This window comes from Coloeus monedula, assembly GCF_965178545.1.
Source record: "Coloeus monedula genome assembly, chromosome: 9".
Classification (NCBI taxonomy): Eukaryota; Metazoa; Chordata; class Aves; order Passeriformes; family Corvidae; genus Coloeus; species Coloeus monedula.
This window is the reverse complement of record NC_138789.1, coordinates 17393389-17415041: the sequence shown is the minus strand read 5'-3', so window position 1 is coordinate 17415041 and position 21653 is coordinate 17393389. Positions and strand designations below refer to the sequence as shown.

Genomic DNA, 21653 nt, shown 5'->3' with positions numbered 1-21653 from the left:
GCAACATCTCTGCTGAGAGCTGACTTTAGTAGAGCACACCTAAGCCTTCCAAGTCATGCTTTCCCAGCTAGCAGTTCAACATTATTCCATCCTATGTATTTCTACAATCTGTGAAAGCAACTACAACCTCAAATCAGCATGACTATTTTTATGCTTGCTAGGAAGCTACTTAGGCCTCTCAGGCATCCATGAAAACCACAGAAATCAACATCTGAGAGTGAGCCAATCTCTCTCAAACCAAGGAATAAGTCACTTGTTTGAATAGCTTTTCCTTCAACTACTGAAAACAGTAATTAAACAAACCTGAAGCAATTAGAAATGTTAATGTGATTTTTAGCATTTGACATTTTAACCACCACTACCAAATAAAACAAAAGTTACTTTGTATAAATATTACAGATGCAAATTTAAAGTTAATTCATTTAATAAGATCATTTTGCTCAAAACATCTAATTTGTATCTTAAGAAAGGTACTACAATTTACCAGCTTTAGGAATTGTAAGCATTTAATTTATCTATTGGGCAGAGAAGCTCAAATTTCAAATAATCATTGTTTAATCCTGAAATAATAAAAGCAGATGCTACTCTTTCAGAAACTTTCACGGCCTTTTAAATGGTCACTGGAATGAATGTAAGGAACTTTCCTAGACGTTTCCAAGGTACTGAAGCCCTTCTATGGATAGATCTTTTAAACTTGCCCTATTACCCAGAGGTAATAGGAAACATTTCATTTACATATAGCAAGGCTCTAAGGTTTCAGACACACAGCAGTAAATTCTGCATTAAGTAGTTAAAACTTCTGCACAGGCATATGTTGATCCTCATGCCATTCAATATCTAAGTCCTATTCACTGAACTTTCTCTTATGAAACAGCTCTGAAGTTTCTCTTTTAAAGACTCTTGACTACATCTCAACCACTTAAATTCAGCTGACCTCAAACCATTCCTTTTAAAAAGACTAAGTTAAAGAAACATACCAGCTTAACACTTGATTCATCAAATATGAAGACAGTCCTTCAGGAAAACAAAAAACCCATGAAACTTTCTGCACATCATCACCAAAATACCTGCAGTGCAGCAGTGAAGTAAAGAGAAGCATCAGGCTCCAAACCTATTCTAAAACATCTCCATGAAAGAAAATTTCACTTCTAACACTGCTAATATTATTTGTTCTATTGTTCAGGTATTACTGTGATAAGCTATGTTTTCTTTTTGCCCCACCTAAAATTTCCTACTCTGTCTTGCCATACTTCAATGTGAAGAGGCAAAAAAGTATCTTTATTAACTACCCCTTTGCAAAATTATAACATATGTTCCTAACTTTCATTACTAAACACACTTCTGTTTTAAACTCTGCTCAGAATCATATTTTCTGTAACTATACCTCTATTACTACAATCATCTGCAATCCTTTCCATCTGTCTACATCTTTCTTAAAGCTCCTCGTCTAAAGTTGAGGACACTTCTCTGAACTGCAACCTCATCATACTCAAATCAGTAAAAAAAGTAGCCTGTCTCTGCTACTCACCACTCCTCCTAATGTATCAAACATCACAGCAGTGAGATGCATCAAGTCTCTGCTGCAGCATGATATCAATCTATGATCCTCACGACTGTCAAACCATGGTCACTCCCCCATCACCTATTTGTACTTTTAATTTCTGTATTATTGCACTAAATTTAATCCCATCAGTTTTAGACCATCTGGAATTCCAATTCTGTCACTCAGAATTCTTCTTTGTGCTCCTAGCATGCTTTGTTTACTTCCTTTAAGCCCTTCATACAAATATTAATTGAACTGTGGAGCAACAAGGATCCTACCAAATTTGAATGTCCACCTATTGTTTTAATTCTTGTTTCATTTGCATTTCACTGGAAACAATAAAATCTGCACGCTTCTCTTTCCAAATGCCCAAGAGCAGGCAGTCATCTCTGTATGATTAACCTCCTTTCTTTACAGCTGTGGAAGTCTCCCTTTCTCAGTCAAGAATTCCTACAACAGTCAAAGCAATATCATCAACATCAGAGGAATATACATATTGCCTTGAGTTATGGATTAAAGTTTTTCAATATTGTTGTACAGAAGATAAGGAAACTGCAGTAGGTTTCAGGAGAATTAAATGAAATGCTTGAATATTTTAAAATAATATTATCTTTTTGCTACTAAAAATAAACCTGCAGGAATCTAAAGTTTTTATCTGAATCATCAGATACAGAGATTTCTCAGCCTAGGAAGGGAAACGCATGGAAGGGATTAAGTAACCAATATATCCCCTGTGGTCAGGGAGAGCCTCAACAAGCAATGTTGTTCAACTGAGAAATAAGCTAAGAGAGCAGTAGGCAAAGTGTGAAAGGCTAGCTAAGAGTAAAATAAGTGAAATAAACTAAGTGTCAAAGGGAAGCTACTGCTGTTCATTTAGCACGACATTTAGGATCTCTGAACTGCTCTCTCAGTGTCCTTACTCTCCCACCTCTTGACTGCAATAGAACATGTCATCCAGGACTCAATTCTGTTTATTGCAGGGCTTGCCATTTCCCATTCCACTTGGCAACCATTCCAGACTGCTTCTCTTTACCAGCTAGAAGGAACAGCACCATTTGGTCTTCTACCATTCTTCCTTCTGGCAGAGTGTGTTGAAAATACAGAAAGCTTTTCCAATGCAGGAAACTAATTCCTACTTCACTTCTCTTGGAAGGCCACATCCTGTGCAGATAGGCCTGAAGATGCAATTACCTGCCAGCAAGTAACATAAATCAGCTCTTCAGCTCACATCAGCCTCTCCTTTTACCAGTGTGGGACTATGTTATTGCAAACTACTTTAGGATTGTGCAATGAAAAATATCAGCTTGAAAATTAAACAGTTAAAAATACACACCACATTCATTTTTGTAATCTTTACAGATTACCAACACCCTCTGCATCCCAAAAAAGAGTGGCTCATCAGATGAACAGAGCAGCATTCCCTTGAAAGAAGTGTTTCAGGAGCTCATACTATTCCAGTTTAAACTCACTTCATATTTTTCTTGGGGGATTCTGGCCATTGCAACTGCTAGAATTTTAATCAGGGTCTTAATAGTTTTGAAGAAATAGATGTCCCTGTCTTATACAGTATCCATAAATGAAAGCCTAAATTTTGGAGTCCTGCTTTGCAGTGGTGGGTGAATTCCACAGCTGTGGGATCATGGAATACAAGAGGCCTAATTATACAAGGCAAGAATCAGTTCTGGTAGATGATTAAAAGCTAAAAGAAGCTGAGTAGTTTAAGAACCACAGAAGCTAGTCCTTGCCTGTCAATTCCAATAGAAGGAACATTAACTTCTGAGTTCAAATCTTGAAAGAAGATTCAAACCAACCACAACATAGTAAAAGAAGTAACAAGAGGGGGTTTCATGCCTCATCAGGACTTTTTGCTGCAAGGGAAGTTTTCAAGTTCCTCAGCATTGCTTTTTTAGGCTCCACATTGCAAAGGCTCTGTGAGCACTTACATACTAAAGTGCTACTCACACATGTAAAAGCTGCATTAACTCTTGTCCTCTCTGCATGGGAGGACTAGACTAGAAAGCAAACCAAGATCATCTCTTCCAGTCGGAAGCCAACAACAGTAGCAGACACTGAGCCACAAAATCTCTACAGAGCACAGTTCTTAGTTCCATGCAGAGACCTCCTCTCCCTTTGGTGTCAGCCTCTCTGGCAGTGCAGCGTTTTAGCTTTGCTTCTGTTCCAGTAGGTGCTGCTGGCCCCTTCAGCCAACCTAGGGCCCACAAAGGTCTAGATTAACTTCCCAGCTCTGCCACAGATCTTTAAGACCTCGGGCATATTATCTAAATCCTGACCCAGCAAAACACCTCAGCACAAATGCACCGTATTCCCTACAGACTACAATCTGCATTCCTAAGCAAGACAAACTTCTCCATCCCCAGTCTGTAAGACAGGCATTGAAGATGGTAACACAGACATCATTCAACACTCCAAATTAGCTGTTGTCTTTGCCACTGTACGTGTGGTGCCCGTGTCTAGAAAAAAAAAAACCCGGAGCATTTGCTTGGTGTTTGTTAGTAATGCAAACGACCAACAACATTATCAGCAGCCATTTCTGTGACACATAATGAACAGATTTAACTTTCTTGGCTGTAATTGACTGAAATCACAACAAACAAGCTACAGGTTGAAATTAAAACCTTCCATTAGTAGCTACTAAACATCCTAAGCTACAAAAATGGAAATTAACCTCATGCTGATGACAGCTACATGCTTAGAGATATGTCACCAAAAATGCAATCATAAGGGACAAAGAGAGAAAAAAAGACTGACTTCACAATCAAAGAAGATTAAGCAAGAGCCCCTCTGGAGTAGTGTGAATTACTTGTTAACACATTTTTCAATTGTGTAACAATTCCTTTGTGCTTGGATCCTGTTTAGAGAAAAAACTGAACTTTTGAATAGATTCTTAGTTGTTAACTAGTACAAGAAAAAAATATTTCAGTGCTGAAAGAACAGACACAATAAATTTATGGTCATATTCAAATATATATTAGGAACTGCTTAACACATATTAAAGTGCTTTCAGTAATGAGCACACAGATGAGCACTTACAAAACCAAAACCAAACAACAAAGCAAGTGAAATTATTTACTTCATGCTATGGTTTAAAATTTTAACCAAAATCTCTCACAAGCACGAAGCATAATCTATCATATTTCCCAGGCTAAGCAGGAGCTGATGTTCTTTCTGATCTGATCTGAGCTTCACATATATGGACACATTTTTATGTATTAAAAAGTTAATGAGCCTTGTGCACACAATAAGAAAGGATAAATGAGTTTCCATTAAAAACACTACTGTGCTTTTGCAATTGCATCCAAAATCACTTACCCTGTAAACTGGGGAAAAAAAAAAAATCTCTAAATCTTGTTAAGACTGTTCTAAAAAACATTTTATATGTGGGTTTGCTTGACCCCATAACCTTGGGTTATGAATGATTGCAGACTGGATTCTGCAGCTGGTGTCTTTCTACAACTAAAAATTTTGACAGCATTGCTCAACTAAGAAAACTGTGTCAGTCTTCCAAGCAGCCTGGCTGTTCTTTTTATGGATTAGCACCTATGTTTGTGAACTGCATTAATTTAGCCTGCAATTTTATTAAGTGAGCAGTCTCTGTAATTAACAGTTACAAACATCCAGCTGCATTCCAAATTTTAAAGTCTGGGTTGCCTACCACTTCATCAGAATGTGAATATCTTGGATGTCTTTATATTCTTCCAGTAAGTAAAAGTATATGACACTTACACAAAAATTACATGCAAGAAAGAGACATATTTAGGGCAGGCAAACATTTGTACAATACAACTGGGAGAAGTTGCAGTGACGGCTTTGGCATGCTTGGAGAGGTTTCTTTCGAAGCCTCTGTTAAATGTATGATGCTGCAATATAGTATAAAGAGTAATAAAGAGAACTTACAGGAGGTCCAGTTTCCCCCTTTGGACCTCTGACACTTCCCCTTTCAAACATTTTGCCAAGATCTTCATAGTCATAAGCATAATTATCAATACCATTTTCATAACTGTTTTCTGTATGATAAGTCTCATCAGCATCAAATGCACCTTCCCGCCCCAGATGGAGTTGATTATCCAGAGGGAGCTCAGCAAGCAAACTGTACAGGGTTGTGTGGAAGATTTGCTGCTTTTTGTTTGGTTCATCTAAATGCTGTTTTGCTTTTTCCATTCCCTTGCTTTTAGTTTTACTCTGTTTTACAGGGGAGATCAGAGAAAGCTCACTATGTCTGCCTGCATCTTCCGTGGTATTAGCTGAACTATTTGGATACGATCCTGCAGGGGTTTTAGTGATGTTTCTTTTTTTGCTCATCTCCTGCTGCTGAAGAGCCAGATTGACGTTCTCCTGGAGTTCTGTTTGAGGCCAAGCTTCCAGCACCAGAGGTTTGGTCTCTGCAAACTCCCATGCAGAGTCATTTCTTAACTCAAAGTGGTCTGGTAGAAAGTGAATCTGAGCAACATTGGTAACAGGCGCATTTGATACTTCTTTCCATCTATAAGCTGATATATCTTCCTGGTTTTCCTCATCAGTGATCATCTTTGAAAAAACATCCAGCCCATCCGACACAAGTGAAGCCCCATGCAGAGATCGATACGTTTCAGCCTGGCGACACTGCTGTTTCACATATTTACAATAGTTTGCAGAGGCTTCTGCAGAGGGAATAATATCAAGCTGACATATAACTCCTTCAAAGCTGACAGAGTGAGAGTTCATCCTTCCCAGGGTAAATACACCCTCTGAATCAAATGTCTCCACTTCTGAAAGTACTTCACTGCTGTAGTACTTGTTTCCACACTCAGCAAATACTGAGACAGTCTTGTCTCCAATGCCAATGGCAAACGAATGCCATTGTTCATTATGAACACAATAATCAAAGTACACAGGCTGCTTCCCTCCAGAGTACACCGCTACCTTTCTCGGTAGCAGCTGCACACCAAACTGGAGCCTGCTTTTGTTCCTAATACTGAAAAGAAAAGCATTACTGACTCTATAAGAATACAACCCAACCAATAAGGTGAACTGATGCCCCAGATTCGATGGTATGACTTGAGTGACAGGGGACTCAATATGGGCATCACTACTTAGCACAATTCCTGATGCAGTTAGACGAACCCCCTGAGGTAATGGAGAGGATGTTGAGGGCACCGTTGTCTCTGATGGCTCTTGAACATCTTTCACAAGGCCTAGTTGATGAAGAACATCTATTGCTGTAAAAAGAAATAAAGGCACACTGTTGATTTCATTTACAAGCTCATTTATTCAGATCCATATAAACAAATGTATATACAGCATTTTAACAAATTTGTACCTCCCTGAGCATATACACTTCACACAGTAAGGCCACCAAATCCCTAGTGGAAGGCACTGATCTTTCACATAAACCAAACAAATAATTAAAGCCAGATCAGAATTTCCATCTTAAAAAAACCCCAAGCAAAACAAACACACAGAAAGGCCCACAAAATGTCCATTGTAGGTTAACTCACTTATGAAAGTGAAAAATCCTCATTTGCTCTCTTCAAGCTTTCCAGTGATCAATGAATACACTTTGGTCAGTTCCTTATTTATTTTGCTAATCCTGTCTACTCTTTGAGCAGAGAATTGCTTTTTTTTTTTTTTTTAAGAAAATCTTTTCTTCTGCAAAAAACCTATGCTTTTTCTCTTTATCTGAAAAGTTGGAATGAAAGCATTTGAGGGAACAGTTGCTTTGTTAATAAGAAAGGACAAGCTATTCACAACACAGTAACACCTCAGCAGAGCACCAAAAGGTAGTCACTGGCTCAAAGCAAAATCGAAAAGTAAGCCCTGCCAAGGAGCTACTATGTGATGCAGGGGTAATTCAACTGGTACCTGGGAAGAATTGCTGTGCTTTCACAGGGACCTCTCCACTCACCAAGCAGGGCCCTGTGCCATTACTAAGCTGGCTACAAAGGGAATTGTTTGTATACTGTATGTATCTGTGCCAAAGTTAGCCTGACTAAAAGAAAACAAAGATCTTTCCAAGGGGAGATGCAACTGAGTGCACCGCCATCGCCTCCTTCCCCTCCACACAGTTTACTTGTTAGAGCCACGGATGAAGTGAATTTGGAGCAGTGGAAGTAGTGAGGAGCAAAGAAAGAGGAGAATTGTCAGGACCCAAGGGGTAGTGCTCCCATCTTCTGGCTCATCTCTCCCCCTAAAGTGCACAAGGCTGCAGCTACCCTGACAAGACACTGAATTAAGAGTGCACTCTACAGCAGCAGACATTAAAGAGACAGAGCAGCCAGCTGGCCCACTGATTTATGTTCTATAGGTTTGGCTTTGACATACAGAAGTCTGGATAGATCTTCCTACAGGGCAGAATGGGCAGTGGTTCTTTCACTAGATTCTCCAGTTTCTCATTCAATGCAAGCTATGTGTTTTAAGCCTTTCCTTAGTCTGGGCCTTAAAGTGTCTCCCTCTTTTACCTGGCTAAATATCTTCACCTAATGGGTAGAAACACAATTATCTATCCTCCTGATTAACTGAAATCATATCTGTCCTGGGATAAGAAATCAAAGCCACCTTTGGGTAAATCAACAGCTGAAGGTTGATTTACCCAATTAATTTCATATTGCCTAAATCAGATTTGGCTAAATTGGAGTTGGTGAGCATAGATACCTTTCTTCAGGATAAATATAAAGACACCGTTATATCCCTTATGATGCAGCTGAAACACTACAAAGGCTTGAGTAGTAGCTAAACCACCCATCCCCAGGACCCTTTCTGTAGGGTCTCAAAATAAGACAGCATTTATGGCATTGATTGATTAGTAAAATTGCTTGTGAGAGTGTCTGTGAAAGGTACAGAAATATTGCAGATGTTGAATCAAAATGCAATCACAGAAACATGGAACGAGAAGATTATGAACTAAAACATATGACATGGGAAAAGGCTGAAGGAATAACTTTTGGCTTGGCCTAGAGACAGGAAGGTTTGAGGGAATCTGATTAAAATTGTCCATTATCTGAATTGAGGCCATAGAGAAAACAGAGAAAAGCTGAGGACTAACAGGCACAAGCTGCAGCACAAGAAACTTCAGCTCCGTACAAAGAAAAAGCATTCTCACCACAAAAGTGGTTAAGTGCTGGACCAGGGGACAGAGACATTGTGTAATCTCCATTCTTGGAGATTTTCGAAGACCAACTGGACAGGACCCAACAACCTGAAATAACTTCAACACTGACCCTGATCTCAGCAGGAGTTAGGACCAGATGAGTTCAAGGTCCCCCTAACCCAAATTTTCTGATTTTTTTGCACAAGGGGAAACTGAACACTAGTTTTCACAAACAGCATTGCACAGAAGCATACAATATCATCTGTTCCCATCCCTCACTGGAACAACTTCAGTGAAACACCTATATTAAAAATTACTTGTAGTATCCAATTGTGGATACAAAAATGCTGCTAGCAAGAAATTTTCCTGCTTCTTTATAAGCCCGTGAGATACTTTTCTCTCTCACGAAGATATTAGCAGAGTTCTAAAAACTATGAACACCTGTGACCTTGCAAAGCCTTGTTTATGGCACAGTAGAAAAATATTTTGACAATGGATGTTTTAGGATTTTAGCCTATCACCCCAAGGCATGTCTGATCCTTTGTCCAATTAGACTGTGAAGAAAAAAGTCTATAAAAGAGTTTGTAAAATAATTAAATCAATCAATCTTGCTGCACTACTCCTGCCTGCTGGATCTCTCTCCTCCTGCCTACGGCTGCGGGACACAGTAATATCCAATAGTTGCACTGATCAAATAAGCCTGGCTGGGCAGACACAGGCACTTTCTACAGTATTTGGCTGAGGGCACTTTTACTATGGGCATACTTATGCTAAGTAAAAAAAGCTATTAAATGGCACAACAAAAATCTGGAGTAAAGAAGAAAAGTTAAGAAATTGCTGCAACATTAAAAGAAAAGAGCCATTGAAACAAATGGATGTTTGCACTTTAAGTGGAAAAAAAGTTCCCCTTTCCCAGTTTCCCTTTCTCTGTTTACTGAATGTATTCATAGCAAACTTTAAGAATAGACAGATGTTGGCTTAGTTTCAGTGGTAAATTATGAGAAGTGCCTGAGATTTCCTTGAGAGTGATTTATAAATTGGAACCAAAATACCAACCTGAATGCACTGTACATCTTGAAAATTAATTACACACCTTGTAGTGTTTCTAGTCATGTTTGAGATTCACAGATGGGCCAAGATCATCCTGGCGAGTAGCCAGTGCAGACGGAGGTATGGAGAAAGAATAGTTCTGCAGAAAGTCCTGTGTGTGCCAATTTCTCAAGATGTTTTGCCTCAGAGCAATTAATTTACTATGGCTGTATTTTTATCTGTCAGGCTGATAATAGAGGTCAGGTTATAGTAGAGCTCCGAAGCACAGTGCATCTACTAATGAACCATCACACTTTCCCAGGACCCTGTCCTGCCTGGTCTGCCTGTAGCTCTGGAGGAGAAAGCTGTGCTTGCACTGCCCTTGTGAAGGGAAGCTGGAAAGAAACACAGGTCCTGAGCTCTGGGCAATGCAGTCTTACACATGTAAATAATCCCCAAGGCAGAATACACTGCTCCGCTAATTCTGCGCACTGGCTGGGCCAGCTGACTGCACAAGGAGAACAGCTGCTCATCCAACCTAAGGTTGTGTCTAAATATCACATCCTAACTTGAAATATTGGGCAAATACTTGTACTTTAAAAATATTTTAATTACATATTTTTATTTTAAAATAGTAATTCATGTGATCTATCCAAAGTATTATAAATTCAAGTATAAAATAAAAAGCCTTAACTGGTTTACAAGTCAGCATAAAAATTACATTTAGTAGCCTATTGCTACTAAATCTCAAACTGCAAGCAAATTTGCCAGATTTTTGGCAGTTCTGATTTGAAAAGAGCACATAGTTCAAAAGTTACTTAAAAAGGAAAAATCATCAGCAAGGATGATGAGGAATAAGGTTATTTCCTATTTTTTATCCTGCAAATAGATTTCTGCAAACAATGACAAGTCTTGAGAGAGCTAACACAAATAAATGTTGTGTGAATAATGACATCAAAAAAGTAAGTATGAAGTAATTATTCCTTGCTGACTTGCTGCCTGTTAACCCACTGTCAAGCCAAAAGGCTGTTCCAAACTTTTTTGGCCAGTCATTTCACTTCTGGTCCAACATGTATTTTTATTTTAAGGCTTTCAGAAGCTCTTGGCAGCACACAGGATTTTGGGAGCAGGCAACCCCCTCATTCTTCCTCCCAGCATGACAACCACTATTTGCTTTACCTATCAGTCGTCAGTTTTCTTTGTTTACCCATGTCTACAAAACATCTGTCTTCACTTACTGCTTATTCAAGCCATTAGTCCCCCAAATTGTAACAGCTCAACTTCTTGAAGGAAAATTTTTTGGGGGTTTTTGGTGTCAAGCTTTCCTTCCACTTTCTAGGAGAACTTTGAAAATTCACAACCTTCCTGCTTCATGAGGGAAGGCAAAATCTAACACCAGCTTTGGCAAAAAGCCTTCTGACCCTCTTGTGGCACAAAAATAACCCCACAAAGGAATTGGGGAGGGATTAAGGGATTTGGCTATTGGATTGTTTCACACACATCTTCCATTCAGCCCCTCTTGTTCATTTCCCACGTTCTTCCATACTCACAGCTACTCTGAAGGCAGGATCTCTGAGATACTCTCTCTGTTTCAGCAATCTTAATACATACATTTCTCCCTTTCTCATTTCCAGTGTGGGTAGGGGAAAAGACAAGGGCCATTCATCAATCAACTCCACCAGAACCAAGAGTACTTATCAGATTGCCCATTTTCTAGGTGATGGTGCATCTGGGTACATTAAGGTACCTGGCTGCAACAAATGCTCTCCCGGACACCAGATCAGATGACTGGCATAGGAAAGCCAGCAAGACACATTAATTCTGTGTGTCCTTAAGCCCCACTCAAAGTACTATTCCTAAAGACTGAGACTGTATCTTTACATATATTTCACTGAACATGATTTATAGCAGCATACCAAATCGAACAAGGTGTATCCTCTCAGGTAAAGTGTGAGAAGGGAGAGAAAAGGTTTATTTCTCTGCAGAGGAGGAGGGGAGGCTGGAGGGATGAAGACACTCAAACTGTCACCACACAGCTGTCTCCAGCATCCCTCACCTGCTCCCGCTATACCAGGAAGCAGCAAACTGCCTCCCTAAAAAAGCCTCTTCCCTTTCCATCCCTGCAGGCCTGGGACAGGGCAGGCCACACACATCTAACAGTGCTGCCCCTCCTCCAGTGAGAATTGGCTTAGATTATAAAAATCCAGGAAAATCCCATCATCACAAAAGCACATGGCCCCCACTGAGCTGGATGTGAAAAATCAACAACCCATCTTACCAGGCAAGCAGTGGGCAACATTGGAAGGCAAAACTACAAGAACAACAGCGGGGGAAGCAAAACAAAAAAAACACGACTGAAGGAAAAACCAAGCCTTGCCAATCTCTGGGAATGACAAGCAGGAAAAACACATTGGTGAGAAGAATGGTGGGAGGCTGCTGAGGTATCCCAAAGGGCTCTAGCAAAACACTGTCAGGAATGAGTCTTGTCTTAACCACGCACCCCATCTGTTTGTATTCAGATGAGTATTTGCAGTTAACACACTCACCAGCCAAGGATGACCTACTTCGTGCTTCACCTGTACAGCAAAGGACTGGGGTGGATAACTGATGCTGCCACTCTCATGGCAAACAAGAAGTGACTAAATGGCACATTAGCCTCCACCACTTTGGGACCCTTTTATTCCCACAGCAGTCTCCAGAGCAAGCTGCACATCTGGTGCTGTTGTAACAGCTGGCAGATTAAAAAAGAAACTAAAAACAAGACAACCCTATTTCCTCACTAGCATCTGCATCTGAATGCAAAGCCAAATGAATACCAAATTTCACATTTTGCTTTAGTGATGCCAGCCTAGACTAAGCCTTTATTATACAGTGGTTTGCCTGCACAGCCTTAAGTGCAAAGGTAACCCAGTTATAGCTTGCCACCCCCAAGGACTCCCACTTGTAGTGAAGACACAATCAAAGCCTTTTCACTGTACAAGGCTTCTTTTTTATGAAGAGCTTGCTTAAATATGTAAGCAATTTCATCGACAGAAAATATGAGCAATTTTCAAAAGGTCATCTTTTCCAAACTGGTGCTTTAAACTTTTGCTCTCATTATGCTGTAACTGGTATTTTCTTTAACTCATATGAATTAAGGAACTGAACCTAAGGTCACGAGGAACAACAGCCTTTTATTTTCATCTACTAACAGATTATAGAAATCCTGTTATAAACAAAGCATTCTCACCTTGTTTGGGAACTTGTGCAACACCCACAGCTACACATATTGCAATAAAAAGGAGAGCTTTCCTAAAAGAGAAAGAAAGAAAAAACATGTGAGAAAACATCTACAATTTCAGAACTCCAAGGAATCAGAAACCTTATTCAAGACCCAAATGGCAGGATACCACTGACTTCAGCAAGTCCTGAATCAAAGCCATCACATTGTACAACTTTCCACTGATACTGAGAAGGCGTTTTACACAAAGATCAAGGTTGTGTATACCCTCATAGACAGCACATATCTTTTACACTGGCTTTTATTAATAAAATGACTGCATCTGCTTTATATTTTCTTGCAGCAGCTTTCAAATATAAATTCTGCTATGTAGTAAATTTCTTTCTGGCAGAAAAAAAATGTACTGTAAAGAAACCATAAAATAAATGACAAGTTAATTCCTGTAGAGATCATTAGATATTTTTGACCTCCTATCAGTCGTCTCAATAGATCACATCACCTTACCATAAGTGAAAATGTTGTGTCAAACTTGGTTTTGTGTTATAAAGCTTTATCATGCTACAAGCAAGATATGCTCTCAAAAAAGTAAAAAAAAATCCCATCACATTTTAGCTTAAAACTCCATGATCAGGTAGAAGTGTGTGATACTGATAGCTATCATAGGCTCGCTGTCCTGGTTTCAGCCAGGTAGATAATTTTCTTCTTAGTAGCTAGTGGAGTGTTGTGTTTTGGATTTAGTATGAAAATAATATTGATAGCACACTGATGTTTCAGTTGTTCCAACAAACACATATAAGATTGATCTAGATTATATGCTCAAAATTTGCTTTAGAAGCATTGAATGTTATTCAGAGTACATTTTTACTGTAGTTAAGAACAGACTGCTGTTTTTTACTTAATTATCTTATTAGCCAGATTAACATCTAATCACTCTCTTATCAATGACTGAATCTTTTAATAAATGAGAAATATATTTTCTGTTATTGTTGGACAACCAGGCACAGATGTATGTAACAATTATAGTAACCTCTAACTACTCAGTTCTAAGACAAAATATTTCAAAAATATCAGAAATATAGTTCTGATACTAATTAGTCAGCGTACACTCAAGCCCCAGCTCAACCCTCTTGCTCATTAATTTAGGCAACCTCAGTGATTTCTCATAATATGAAATTCTAGACTGACTGAAAATGTTTCCTGGACCGGGTCAAAGAGCACTTGAGTATCCGGAATCAAGAGTATTTGAAAGTAACAGAGTTGCAACTGAACACCTATAGCTCCATGTCACCTAATCTTGCCAGCTAATTAGTCAGATTTTCACAGGGGGGGAAAAAAAAAAAAAAAAAAAAAGCAGGAAGAAAACACTACCATTTTATACAGGAATATATGGTTTAAACAGAAAGGAAAGGTCCTTCACAGATCTATAAGTACATATGCATACACACATATATATAGCAGTATTTAGTGGAAAGTCCTACTAATTCTTTAAAGGGTTTGGAATTCAAACATTTCAGAAACATCCAAGTGGGTGAAAACCACAGAACAATAATGTGGTTTTATCAAGTGGACTTCTATATTGTGAGAGCTTAAATTTTGGCAAATAGAACAAATGAATAACTTAAGGAAAAGCAAGGCACGAGAGTCATCATTTCCACTGTAAAACAGTAGATACATCATGTCTCTGAGAAGAAAATGCACAGAACTTATCGGATATTCCAAAACATGCATCAGTGCTTCAGCTCTGATCACAGAGGGAGGGAAAGGTGGAAACTACGCCTTACACATCCCAACATGCTTGTAGGGGCATGTTCTTTAATTAACCACCACTACAGTCCCTAGCTGTTCCTCCCTTCAAGCTTTCTCTGGCTACGGACATGAAATGTCTACTGGAGTAGTTCTGCCACTCCTAAAAGAGACCTGACACCAACTGTTGTCCAAACAGCACGTCCACTACAGGACACTCACTTCAGTTTTTTCAGAGTTCTAAAGAACAGAATTCAAGTTCAAAGTTTCTGCATCACACAATGCATCATCTTTTGATCGAATGAGAAGCTCAGTGACAGGAGACAGCTGCACCAGAAAGAAAGTCCATGCATTGCACTGTATCAGCTAAAACTCAGGACAACCCTTTATTTGACTTTCAAAGGTGAAAAATGGATTTACAATTAAAAATCACATAAAATATTTTAGCTGCCTACAAAATAAGGATGCTCAAAGAATGCCAAACCCCAAAATTAAAAGATGATTCCTCTAATAGTTATAACAGCCTCTTCTACTACACCAGCCAGGTGCAAAGCTGTGTGTGTCAGGTATCTGCCTCTGTCACCTCCCAGCAAACATTGTAGGAAAGCAAGAAATTCCAAAATGTTCCCATTACATGGCTGTAAATTACACAGATGTAACTGGATATACGGAAACACTTAGTGAGAAATAAAGACAAATGTCTGGTTTACACAGTGCTCTCCAGCTAATTTCAAGAACAGATGAGTGATCAGCTAAGACAAAAAACAGGGACCAGAGACAACCATAGGACTGGGGATCCTCTAACACGTGAGAAAAGTGAGACTTCCTTCGATCTTTTTTCACAAGTAAAGTTTTTTGTAAATGAAACCATGTGTAACCTAATTCATGCAAACCCTCGCTCTTAGTTGAGATCACTACTCTGTATATTTGCAGATCAGTCAGTTCTCAGTCTTCACTCTCACACCAGGCTCCCTGCTGCATAATGTATGTGTTGGCTTGACCCATCATCTGCCATAGCTGCATGGAACTTAGCTCCTTGTCTTGGCCAAGTCCACAACTCTTGGAGATGTTGGGACATGCCAATAGAAAAATGCAGAATCATGTGGCATGGAAGACTTCAGCTGACTCAAATGCTGGCTATTTTTTCCCCATTTAATATCACACATGAAGCTGTTCCAACACCTAGGCTTTAGGGCATAGCCAAGGGGTACCTCTTAAACTTCCTCCCCTTTTCCTACCTTTTCATCCTCTCTATTTAACATGCAAGTGTAAGCTGAGAGCCACTATTTAATCATTTTGGAGGAAGACACTACCAAATGTGGTTGAGCTAGTCTACCACTAAATATGGAGTTTATCTTCCTGATAATCTTTGCCATCTTGTGGCCATTTGCCTCTTCCTACAGAGTGGACAGCAACTATCTGTGGGGGTTTTTTGCACTAGGGGTGATGGATGGATGAGAAAACTGATAAGCTTCAAAGCAATTTATGGCAAGCTACAATGAAAAATTCTACCCTCTGAAGACTACTCAGCAGCATACAGAGCTCAGTTTGGTCAGTGCACAGCATTATCCTCTTCATTCCAGCATAGCTTCCTAAATCTCAAGTTTAAAGGAAGAAATACCACTAGCTGGCTGCTAGAGAAGACAAGAAAACTCATTCCCAGTATGACTGCCCCAGGAGCATTCAGCCCTGCACTCACCAGGGATGGTGGTTTCAACACCAGCACCTGCCCCACATACATTCCTTCACTGGATCTATCTGAGGACTGCTGAGGAGAATGGCCCAGTCTGGGTCCATCAAGCCTAAGAAGGGCTTTGGAAAGGTCACAGCACCCTGTGGACAGAGATGCCCTAGGCCTCCCAAAGACCTCAAGCTGCTATAAACTTTATCTTTCAAGATGTGAAGAGAAAGTTAACTTTCTTTGCTGCTATAATGAAATTAGCCAGCAGGTCCAGTGCTGCTGTCCCAATTTTAGAAGACCTACTAGCAACAGAGTTTGTGGGGACACAGCAGCCTGCAAAGCCTCTTTGGTGTGACAGTCACATGCTCTTTGGTCACAGATGGCACCATGCAATTAGCCAGCAAGGGGGAAGCTCCTGAATTCTTTGCCAGATTTCCCAATTTGAATGAATGGGAAAAGGGAGAGATACAGGATGAGGTGAGAGGTAGAGGGGCAGTGGTCTAAGAAGAGTTCTACAACAGGGCTGGGGTTCAGAGAGAGGAAATTCCCTGCCTGGTGGCTCAGACATTCTTTGGACAGCATCTGGCTTAAAATGAGAAACTACCACATTCAAAAGAACAGTCAACTCTGATAGTATTCCTAAAAGAAAAAAAAAAAAAGAAAACAAAAATATGTGATTTTACAACAGTTTTATGAGTAAATCTCTGATTGCTTACACTAGTTCTCTTCTCCAGATAGCATACGCTCTTTTGTTCTGTATTAAGGCAAAAGTATACAGTTTAAATTCCCACTCATGTGAAACACTCTTCTTTCACAGGGTTTGTCTCTGTATATTTTGTAGATCGTTCTTCAAACATTCTACAATTTGATGCTTGCAAGAAACAAAGGTGACACAAGTCTGTTCATACTTTAAAACTAAATATTCAGTCAATAAAAGGGGTGAGAGATTTAGAAGTCATGCAACTGCTTTATTTATTTAACCTGCAGAGACATCCCTATACAGGCCTAACCTAATGGCATTTCAACAAAAAGGTGGTTGAAGTTGCAAGGGGTTTCTTGGTTTGACATATGCTAAGGAAACCTGATCCTTTTGCAAGGAGTTCTGGTTTCCTAATACAGGCAAGCGACCAGGTTGTTTCCTCTCTAGGTAAGTAAATTAGGTAAACATTATAGAAGCATATAGATATATGCTCTGAAGCTTTCTCAGATTTTGAACTTAAATAAAGTGCATGTCTGCTACTGTAGCTCTTTCCTGTAATACAATGTATGTTTCTCCATCAGCAATATCCCTTTACAGATTTCAAATAAAACAACTCTTTTAAATTGCATTTAGACAATTCCTAAAGAAGTCCCAAAGACACAGCCATTAAACACAGATCTCCTGGGAAGGCTACCTTCAGGCAGCCCCTTAACTGCTCACAAGCATTCAAGTACACCCAGATTACACACTAGGTGCACTTTAGCAGCATAATCCTCACTACAACACTAAACAAAGTCTTCTGTCCCGCTCAGAGTGCTCAGTAAACTTAAGACACAGCCAGAACAAAATAAGCACTTTACAAAGAGTGACACATACTAGTAACCTCTCTAATATCATTACAGCTATCATAAATTCACAGCCATCTTACCTAGGCTGCTTTCAGGTAGGGAGCAGAGCTCTACCTTTGCAGCACACGTGGGGTGCATTAGAAATACCTCAGCCAATTGCAAAAACGTGAGTATAGAGCAGCTCATCTGGCTATCTCTATTATTAAGAGTAGCCTTAGCTCCTTAACGAAAATTCTACAGGTTTTTTTGTTTGTTGGTTTGCTGCGTGTTACTAGCTAGGTACCAAAGGGGCGCACGAGCTGCCAGGCTACTGTGGGCACTTGGGCACACTGTTCCCCGCGATCCTCGTTCCACCTAGGGGATCGGGGGGCACTGGTTCTCCCCGGGAACACCAGAGCCAGGCTGCCCTGTGTGGGCTCGGGCGGGGGAAGGAAGACACGAGGGCGCTGGACGGCACGGGGCACATCCAGAACGACACGGGGTGCGGAGGAGAGAGACCGAAGTGCCAGCGGTACAGGCGGTCTCCGTCCGGGCAGCCAGAACCCCGCCGGTCCGCCGGGGGCACCCGGGACCCCGTGGGGTTACGGCTGGCCCTCGGAAGGTACGGCTGGGGACGCTGCCCGCCGGGATGGTCGTCCCTTGCCCGCGGTGGGAGCCGAGCCGCAGCCCCATCCCCATCCCCATCCCCTGCCCGGCCCCGCGGCGGAGTGGCGGTGCGGTGCGCCCCGTCTCGCCGCGCCGGCTCCCGCTTACGTTTGTGCCGCGGGAGAGATGCATCCTCGCCTTGTCCTCTCGGCTCCCAAATGCATTTGTATGCATTTGCCCGGGCAGCGGAGATCCGAGGGAAAGCCGAGCGCCGCGCCGCCGCAGGGTCAGCTCCTGTCCATGAAAGCCCGCCGGCCCCGAGGTCTCCGCCGAGCTCCGCGCAAGCCCGAGGGCGGCCCGGCCGCGTACGGCCCGCGGGGGCGGGCGCGGCGGGTGGGGGGGGGCGCCGGGGGCCGGGCGGCGGGGGCGCCCCGCGGCTGCCCGCGGAGTCCGGCGGCGGAGCGGCGCTGCACCGCCTGCCCCGGCACCGGCGGAGCTCCCGCCCGCCGCGGTGTTGAATTTCAGCGCTGGCTGCCTGGCGATTACATCAGCACACACGGCCCCCGGGGCGGGCCGGGCCGCGGCCCCGCATGGTGCGCGCTGCCCCGCGCCGCTCTCCGGGCGCCGACCCGCACCCGGAGCCAGCCCCGGAGCCGGGCGAGCTGGCCCGAGCCTGGAGCCGCCGGGACGCAGTGCCGAGCCCGGCCCCGCCCGCGCCCAGGTGCGGCGGCAGCGCCGGGACAGGTGATGCCCTCAGTGCAGCCGGAGGGCGAGAAAAGCCTTCGGCTGCCGCTGGGCTCCAGCTGGGGAGACTCGGCAGGAAGCTGCAAGTTAAATTAAATCTGAGGACGGGCGGGGAGAGATGATGAAACGATCTAAAGAGAAAAAGCTGAGTGCGTTGGACGTTTTGTATCTCTAGTATAATTGGAGTTGGGTCTAGAAATCCTCCCTCTGAAAAATGTTTGAGTAGCAGATGTAGTTTAGTAGCATTACAATGCCGAAGAAATATGATACCCTTCACTGTCTTCCTAGAGAGACAAAGGTCTTTTTAGCTTTAATTTCCAATTTTCTTACCTTGTCCCAGTAACACAGCCTAATCAAACTTTATCCCGTAAGACATCTTTATGCAAACTGTCACTAAAAACAAACACGGTAGAGTTAAACAATACCAGACGTTGCAGTACACACTGTACAGCAAACACGTGGTCAAGTCCTGCAGCCTTACTTAGGCAAAACTTCCATGGACTTCAGAAGAAATTTGATGTGAATTAGTGTTATGGTACTTGTCTCTTACTTGGTGCTACAAGAACAAAGATTTCTCATCATACAAATACCTTCATTACATGCAGCAAATGCTTTCCGGTCGTGGGTACGTTGAAGAACGATGTCATGAAATAAAACCAAAGATATTCCTAAACAGCAGAAAATAATAGAAGTACTAAAACAAAAAGGCTGTAAAAGACAAAAATTTTATATTGTTGTCATTAAGGGTGCCCCTTTTTGCTGAGAAGGACTTCTCTGGGTGATCCAGGTAGCCAGCAACTGGCAAAAAGATGGAGGGAAAATTTTTGAGGGAACCAAGAGCAAACGTAAGATGCTGAATTTTACTGGGGATAAGAGACCAAAGTTAGAGGGGAGAAAGTTATTTTTAGATAATGCAGCAGTGTGTTTGATTTCACATTCAAATTAATTTTCAGTACCTTAAATCATTCAGAATTTGAATACTCCCATAGACTATGACAGAATTTCCTATTTACTTCACTTTTTGAAAGCCAAAGGTAAAAGCTGACAGCATTTTACTTTCTTGTCTATGCACCTTACGCTCGTCATACTGACAGCAAAACGGAAAAGCAAAATGTGAAAATGTGTATTTTCACTGAAGAGAACATGATGTGTGCCCAGGCAGATATTGGAGGCTTCTGCAATAAAGTATTTATTGTTTTAAATCACACCTGAATGGCTTCCAACAATGGAAGTATTATATTTCATTTAGGTTTTGTTTATCAGCATTACGATGAACAACCACATGTGCATTACTGATTTGGTTGGGTGCCTTTCCCCGAAATCTATCAATCTCTTAAATAAGACGTCTTGTATGAAATAGACAAGTAACTTCTTAACTCTTTAGCATCAGCATTAGGGATATTATGGAGAGAATTCTTCCCTGAGGGTGACCCTGGATAAATCCTGCCCTTGTTGCTGTGCACATCGAGTACAGGAGCCATCCTGCAGCATCTCCAGATGGGCTGGGGACTTCACATGCAGAGATCTCCCTTTCCAGCAGCATTTGCACTGCAGAAGGCACAACTTGAGATTCTTGCCAGCTGCACACACAGGGTGAAATTAAAGCTTGCTGACCCTGATTATGCAGTTACTTAAGACAGTATAAAGTCTAAAAATTAGCATTGGTTATTCAGTTTTCTATATTCAAATCTACCAAATTAATTTCACAAAGTAGGATTCAACTTCTTTTTGGCACTTTGCTCCTTGTGTCCTTGTTACAACCCCTGCTTGGGTTAAACATAGCCTTTAGGCTGTTTGGACAGGTTCTTTGGCCATGGGGAGGCACAGGCCAGGGGCAGGGCTACCTGAGCCCTTCTGTTGCCTCACTGCACGCAGCTCACTCATCTCTGTGTCACGTACCCACAAATGGGTCAGGAATGTGCTAGGGGTGCTCCTTCTTCCCTTCCCTGTGCCCCTCTACCTGAAAGCTCTTGCACTTCTGTTTTTTGAGAAGTGACTGATGTTATTCTGCATTTCAGTTGCTTTCCTTCCATAGTAGCACCCTACAGAGCTGCTTCTCTTTAAAGCTTCATGAAAAAATCAGTATCACTTCTATTCTTACACTTGCTTCTTCCAAGTGTTCTTACAGTCTAATAAGAAAACTGACTATGTTTAAAGCTATCAGATTTCCTGTGTTTATTTCCAGAGCTATATATAGTAGTCTGTATCCTTGCACACATGTAAGACATGGTCAAACTCTAAACCTATTAGCACTTATTGCAACACAGTGATGCTGGAGTTTTATTTCCTATGGCAAATGTCCTGAGATCCCATCTTTCCACATCTGCTATCTCCTGCTTGTCCACAGCCTATCCCCAATTTATCATCTTTCCAAGTAAACTCAGGGATTACTGAAATACAAAATTAATTCTTCCGGGATGTCACTTCTTGCCTTTCTGATACGATTACAAGCTTTCCTTGTGTTTGTTTGCACCTT

General features: G+C 41.4%; 1 protein-coding gene across 1 annotated transcript in view; it reads right to left on the bottom strand.

Annotated features, from left to right (window-relative positions):
• COL24A1 (collagen type XXIV alpha 1 chain) overlaps positions 1-18657 on the bottom strand; it is a gene marked incomplete at both ends in the record, with an annotated part of 126011 nt that extends 107354 nt beyond the window's left edge. Inside the window, 3 exons of the mRNA XM_082287615.1 lie at positions 5459-6759; positions 12886-12947; positions 18602-18657. Coding sequence (XP_082143741.1) covers positions 5459-6759; positions 12886-12947; positions 18602-18657 — 1419 coding nt within the window. The remainder of the gene's footprint in view (positions 1-5458; positions 6760-12885; positions 12948-18601) is intronic.
• Between the last annotated feature and the right edge of the window lie 2996 nt (positions 18658-21653).